Source organism: Sorex fumeus, unplaced genomic scaffold (genome assembly GCF_029834395.1).
Source record: "Sorex fumeus unplaced genomic scaffold, SorFum_2.1 ptg000007l, whole genome shotgun sequence".
NCBI lineage: Eukaryota > Metazoa > Chordata > Mammalia > Eulipotyphla > Soricidae > Sorex > Sorex fumeus.
Window position 1 is genome coordinate 7,240,486 of NW_026606064.1, and position 7,444 is coordinate 7,247,929.

The window sequence follows — 7,444 nt, forward strand, 5'->3', positions numbered from 1 at the left end:
TAGTGAGAAGAGACATCAAGCTATAAAGAGTCAAAAGAAAAATTGAGTGTGTATTATTGAGAGTCAATAAGAAAAAGCTAAATATTATTATTTTAGCTATATAACATATTAGGAAATACAAACAGTAAAACACAGACAGGAAAATATCACAGTTTGTCAAAGATTTGAGTAGAAGTTTGGGTAAATGGGTAGAATATAGAAGATTTTTAGGGCAGGTAAAAATAATCTGAGTGATAATACAAAATTGCAGTCATACACTGAACATTTTCCTACCCTACATAATATACCACTAAGTATGCACTCCAATACAAAATATAAAGTTTGAGGTGATAATTATGTTTCAATGGATCTCCATTAATTATAATTTTGGGGGGAGGGGTAACAGATTTAAGAGGACTATATATTTTCCAACAATTTTCTGAGAACCTAAAATCGCTTTTTAAAATGGTGATGCTAGTCACATTGTTTGGGGTTTAACAGATATGCTTGTAATCTCTTTTACAAGGGCTTAAATGGCTCCAGGATGAAATACAACAATCTTCGCATATTTTCTTCTTCTTCGCATATTTTCTTCTTAAGCTCCTCCGTGAGCTGTATTGCGGATTCACTACCAGGATCTCACCATTCTACAAAGAAATGATCGTTGATGTCAGGAGAGGAGTTTGGCAGGGTGATCCCATTTCACCGAAACTCTTCAGTGCCACCCTCAAGAACATCATGCGACAACTGGAATGGGAAGGAATGGGAGTGAAGATAGATGGTCGGCAACTACACCACCTCCGCTTTGCTGATGACATTGTTTTAATAACACCAAACATCAGCCAAGTGGCACAAATGCTGGCCGACTTTGACCGTGAGTGTGGAAAGGTAGGACTACAGCTGAATCTTATGAAGACAATCTTTATGAGAAACAGCCTCGTTCCTGATGCCCCATTCGCTCTCAATGGAACGACCATCTCCGAATGCAACAGCTATGTGTACCTCGGTCGAGAAGTCAACATGACAAATGACCTGGCACCCGAGCTGCGCAGGAGGAAGAGAGCGGCTTGGAACGCCTTCAAGAACGTCGAAGAAATAGCTAAGAGGACGAAGAACCTCCGGCTCCGGGCACATCTCTTTGATTCCACTGTTCTTCCTGCATTAACATATGCCTCAGAGACCTGGGCCCTACGCAAACAAGATGAGAATGCTATTCAGGTCTCCCAAAGAAGAATAGAAAGAGCTATGCTTGGAATATCACGTTTCACTCAAATGAGAGAAAAAATCCGGAGTTCCGACATCCGTCGAGATCAAAAATCAGGGATGCTGTCTCATTTGCCAAGGTGTCAAAAATCAGATGGGCTGGTCACATAATGAGATTTAAAGACGACCCATAGACTAGAGCTGTTACTGACTGGATTCCACGGGATGTCAAAAGACCACGTGGCCGCCCACCTACCAGATGGTCAGACTTCTTCGTGAAGATCACGAACCATCGGTTTGAGGCTCTTCATGATCCCAGAGCAAACAGATGCCATTGGGCTACACTAGCACACGACAGGGACAAATGGAGACGTTACTGGCGCCCGCTCCAGCAAATCGACGACTAACGGGAAGTTAAGTGATTAAGTGACGGTGGTGGGAAAGTGTAGAGTGGTGGGATTGGTGTTTGAATGTTAAGTGTAATGAATTATTGTGAACAACTTTATGTAAATAAAGTTAAATTTTAAAAAATAAAATAAAATGGTGATGCTAGAGTTTTTATGCATGAAACCCTACCCTTAGCAGTATTGTAAATCGTGGAGCCTAAAATAAAATAAGTAAATCAATAAAAATTAAATTTGTAAAGTATTATTAAAATATTGCAATATGGTTAAAACGTCCTTATACTTTTTTTTTTATCATTGTTACAAAACACTGAAAGTTATCTCAAAGTTCTTTAAAGACGAAAAAATCACTTATGTGGAAAGTTTTATATAGTGTGCTGACTTTGGACAGAAGAGGTATTACTGTATTACTGTATTATAACATGTAAAAGTAAACTTGAAGGAGAGAAAATAGAAATACTTCATGGAAATCATATCAGGAGGTAGATCTCCTAAGAGCTTTGATTTAAATAAGGGAAAGGGAGGATTTAAAGAAAGGGATGACCTATCCCATCCATGTCATACCAACTTTTCAAGAACTTAGAAACAATTTTTGAAGTGTGATGACAAAAGAGCGTATTTGTCAGTGGATGGAACTACAAAAATGTTGCACTTAATTGAGTATTTGGTCTTAATTGACAATGGGAAATGTTTCTTTTACACACATAAAAAAGTGAGGAAGACTATGTTTAAACCCAATTGCTTCCATGCTCAGTTGAAGGCAATTACAAAGGTAGGAAAACTTTGAACTAAAGTGCCATGGAATTGATCCCTATGAAATAACCCAATTTAAATTAGGCAAGTATAGTTCTCCGGCCAACCAAGGAATACACATAGAAAGGTATGGGTAAATGTAGATAGATATGTGTGCACACATTATCAATGGTTGAATGTTAAGACTATTAACTTTGGCCAAAAAATACTTTAAAGCTAAACCAAAGTAGATGGTCTGTTTTTTGAAATTGTTTTTAATTTCTTTTTTGCTTTTTGTATCTTCTGCAGATTCTTATGAAGAGCATCATTGCTTCATATTTCAATATATACTTGAAGTAGTAATGTGTCCAAGTTGAAATAGATTGAAAACAACAACAAAAAGATCAGTTGTTTTGTGAAGCCTGTGCTAGGCAGACTTTTATGCCATGTACAAAGACAAAAATAGCTAAGACAGTCATCTTATAAGATGCAAATAGAGATGCTACAAGCAATATCAAAAACTGAAGTAACCCCAATGACTAATGACTGAGATAGAATATCTGTAGCACGCTCAGATTTATAATAATATATGGACAGGGAACTGGAGGGACTAAAGAGATAGGCAGCAATATTATCAAACTAAAAATAAAATTTTGTATCCACTATAAAATAAAAGTGGATAAAAATCAGATGAAAAAATCTATGTATATTACATAGCTTTAATACAGGTAAGAAAAATAAAGCATTAAGATATATACTGTAAGGTGGCATGTGTATGTAAGTTACATATTTTTAACTATAGCCACAAATTAAAAATTATCTCTGGGAAGAGGCAGAGAAAAATTATGGTGGAAAATATAGCTAGTTACAGTGAGATGGACAATATTCTAGATGGGATGATACACATTTTTAATTATTGCATATGCTATTGGACAGTCATAAAATATATGTAAAATATTAAAAGTTCAGAACTATTTCAGTGATAAAATACACTCCTACAAGGCATAAGTGATATTATTTACATGTCTTATACAAAATGTCCCCTCGTTTTCAACCCTAACTTTATATTGTTATTATTAAAATGCCATAAAGCACTCTATGTATTTCTCAAAAAAAGAAAGTACCTAATAAAAGTACCTAATAAAAATATAAAAATGTTTAAAACTTGTACTGATCTGACTTTTATCATCGAATCAAGAGCTAGAACATTTTCATCATGAATTTTAGCCCATCTAACAAACTGCTCGCAAAAAGTCTAACCCATCAATACAAAGACACTGACAGAAGTGCAGGAATTAATTTTTAATATTAAAAATGCATAAACTACAGAGACTTAAGGGTGTTGCCAAACTAATAAACATTAAAACCTTAGGGCCAGAGAGATAATGCAACAGGTAGGACACCTACAATGCACGCAGACAACTGCTAACCTGGATTCAATCTCCAGCACCAATATGATTCTTTGAGACCTGCCAGGAGTGATTACTGAGTGCAGAACCAAAAATAAGCCCTAAGCACCACTGTTGTGTCCCCCAAACAAAAGTTTTTTGAAAAAATAGATTAATTAATTAAATGAAAATTTTAAATCACTGCATTGGACAAGAATCTTTTTCTAAGCATTTATCAAATAGTAAGTAAGTAAGTAAGTAAAGGCCCTCCCGTTGATCATCGATTTGCTCGAGCGGGCCCAGTAACGTCTCCATTGGAGACTTTGTTGTTACTGTGTCTGGCATATCGAATACTCTCGGTAGCTTGCTGGGCTCTCCGAGAGGGGCGGAGGAATCGAACTCGGGTCGGCCATGTTGGCTGCGTGCAAGGCAGACGCCCTACTCGCTGTGCTATCTTATTTATCAAGGCAAGATCAAATTTTCAGAGTTTTTGTTATTGTTTTTTTGAAAGAAAAAAATTTTTCTCAAACATCCATTCCAATATAAATAGAAAAATAAAGGTGAGTGGTAGCTTATTTTTACTTATAATGGGACAAATAGTTGGGCCTTTTATTTATCCTCAAGAATTTTTCTATAGATTCTAGTCTCAAAGAAAGTGTCCTGATTTGTTACCTTTTTATAAATAAACATCACTAAAGAATTATTTACATTACTAATTCAGTAGTTCCCAGAGTTCTTGTTTCATGGTTTAGAATAAGTAACAAATATGTCCTGTATGAACATATATTCATATTTTACTAATACTTTTTTTTACACCAGAGTTTTTCCATTGCATTTTTCATCTCTGAATTTCTCAAGGTATATATTAAAGGATTCAACATGGGAGTAATCACAGTAAACACCACAGTTATGGATTTATCAATGGGAAAGGTGGCAACAGGTCTAACGTACATGAAAATACAAGGAACAAAAAACAGGACTACCACTGTGATATGGGAACCACAAGTAGACAGAGCTTTGCGCCTGCCTTCCTGACTGTGAGTCTTAAGGGAATTGAGGATGACGCCATAGGAGATTAGAAGAAGAGTCAGGATGACCATACAAATGGCTCCGCCATCAGCCACCACTATTAGGCCAACATAGTAGGTGTCAGTGCAGGCAAGTTCGAGTAACGGGTACATGTCACAGATGAAGTGGTCAATGACATTGGGGCCACAAAAGGGGAGATCATACACAAAGAGAAGTTGTACCACGGAGTGCAAAAACCCGCCAACCCAAGACACCACCAAGAGCAGGATGCAAACTCGTCGATTCATAATGGTCATATAATGTAATGGCTTGCAGATGGCCACATAGCGATCATAGGCCATCATCACCAAAAGGAAGACCTCAGCACCCCCAAAAAAGTGTTCTATAAAGAGCTGGCCCATGCATGCTGGGAAGGAGATGGTCTTTTTCTCACGGAGCAAATCTGCAATCATTTTAGGTGAAACGGCAGTGGTATACACAGCATCCATGAGTGACAGGTAGGCAAGGAAGAAGTACATGGGGGAGCCCAGAGAGGGGCTGGCAAAAATTGTCAGCACAATGAGCAGGTTGCCCACCATTGTCACAACATAGATGAGTAAAAACATCACAAATAATGCCTTTTGCCCCTCAGGATCCTGAGTGAGGCCCAGGAGGACAAATTCGGTTACATTGTTTCTATGTCCCATCTACTCTTCCAGAAGATATTTCAGGGAGGAGAGCTCTGGAGAAATTGACCTGCAATGACATTTTTAACAGAACTGTGAGTTATCCATTATGTGATCATGAAGCACATCTTTATCATTTTATCTTCTACAGAAATACACCCACAATAAACAGCAAGTATCTACTGAGTACTTCAGAGAGATATTATAGGTATGACCTTAACAGTCTCGTTGCTCATGAAATAATTTTATGAGGATTACAAATAAGTGATTATAAGTCTAAACCTTCATGCATCTTCTGTAGAGAAAAGTTATCAAAATGATTAGTCATCCATTCATTCATTATAATCTTATAAAACTTATTGCCGCAGTCAGCAAAAATAAACAGGAAAATAATTCCTGCTCTCCAAATACTTGATCCTATGATGACAATGAACACACACAAAAGCATAGTCATAGAATATGACTTCTGAGCTGGTTATGTCTGTGTTGACTACACTTAGAATGTGTTCAATGTAGGTTCAAAAATAGTCTTATCTGGAATAATTCGTAAATAGCTTGCTATTCTACTAGTATATACCTCACTTTTCTTATCTCAATGGATATAGAATTTTCAGTATTCTATATTTCAAGAAATGATATGTTGACTTTTAAAAAATAACAATATAGTGCAATATAGTGATATATCTCATTGATTTTTCAATCAATTACTTTGACTCTTACAGTCAGATCTTTGCAAGTTTAAATTTTTCCAGTTTTCTTTGTCTGTCTTACAACTCTAAACACAGATTAGCTAGATTTTCAGCAAAACTTCTGAACCAAGTGAATTCATTTCTGGATATTTCAAACTATTAGACCAGCAACTGGTAGCTTTTATTTCAGACATTTTCCTGTTAAGCAAGACAGTGGGGGAACAGAAAATAAATAAATAAAGATTGAAAAGAAATGTAGGTGCCACCAGACCCCACACCAGGCTGTTTCATTGGAGCGACCCAGAAGGGTTGGGTGAGGGCCCTTCCACTCCAATGGAGCCTGGCCCAGCAGCTGAAAAACCTCCAGAAATCAACCACCACATTCCTCATCAGCCCTCTCTACATACTTGGACAAGCCTCACCCACAAGTGAATCTATTCCTGGACATCTCAGACTTTAAAAAAGGTAAAGTAAAGGCCCTCCCATTGATCGTCGATTTGCTCGAGCGGGCCCAGTAATGTCTCCATTGGCGACTTTGTTGTTACTGTGTCTGGCATATCGAATACTCTCGGTAGCTTGCCGGGCTCTCCGAGAGGGGCGGAGGAATCGAACTTGGGTCGGCCGTGTTGGCCGCTTGTAAGGCGAACGCCCTACCCGCTGTGCTAGAGTAGCACACCACATTTGATGGGGTTTAAAGTAGAAGGCAACCAATCTTAAAGGGAAATATATATTTATACTATATATATGTATATATATAAGCAAACAAAGCTCAACCTTTAACAATATGTTACTAATCTCTTTTACAAAGGGCTTAATGGCTTTTTTATAATATAACAATCTTCACACACTGTCCCTAAGAAACCTTTTCTGGATCATTTTTAGTGGATTACCCATAACAAGCAGTACAAAATAAATTATTTCAGTTCTGCTTGGGGGGCAGGGTTTGGGGTTTGGGATGGAAATATGGTGGCAGAAAAGTGTAATAGTGGTGAGATGGTATTCGAATATAAAATGTAATCATATATTGTAAAAAACATTATAAAGATAAAATATTTTTTAAAAAAGAAAAGAATAGAAATGGAGAAGACAATAGGAAGTCTATTTGTAATCTTAGATACTGAGATGGTTGAAAACTAGAATGCTGGTGCCCAAATCTGAAGAGTAGACGGCCTAACCGGAGTTAATTGCAGATACAGTATAAGAATGTGTGGAATTGTTTAATTTTCTACATGTTACTATTCTACCTTGGTTTGAAAACTTAAAGTTAAGGATACTGAATTATGAACTAAGATTTTTTTCAGTCCCTCATCTACTCATGCAATTCTACCTTATTCTGCTGATATTTATTTCTTCTT

General features: G+C 36.9%; 1 protein-coding gene across 1 annotated transcript; it reads right to left on the reverse strand.

The window, feature by feature from the left end:
• Nucleotides 1–4,503: 4,503 nt before the first annotated feature.
• LOC130042903 (olfactory receptor 4A15-like) lies at nucleotides 4,504–5,424 on the reverse strand. Its single transcript, XM_056135168.1, has one exon. The coding sequence runs from the start codon at nucleotides 5,419–5,421 to the stop codon at nucleotides 4,504–4,506; it is 918 nt and encodes a 305-aa protein (XP_055991143.1). The 5' UTR covers nucleotides 5,422–5,424.
• Between the last annotated feature and the right edge of the window lie 2,020 nt (nucleotides 5,425–7,444).

What these genes read in the sequence shown, in the direction of transcription:
- LOC130042903 (XM_056135168.1), bottom strand. Translation starts at nt 5,421, where the DNA reads ATGGGACATAGAAACAATGTAACCGAATTTGTCCTCCTGGGCCTCACT.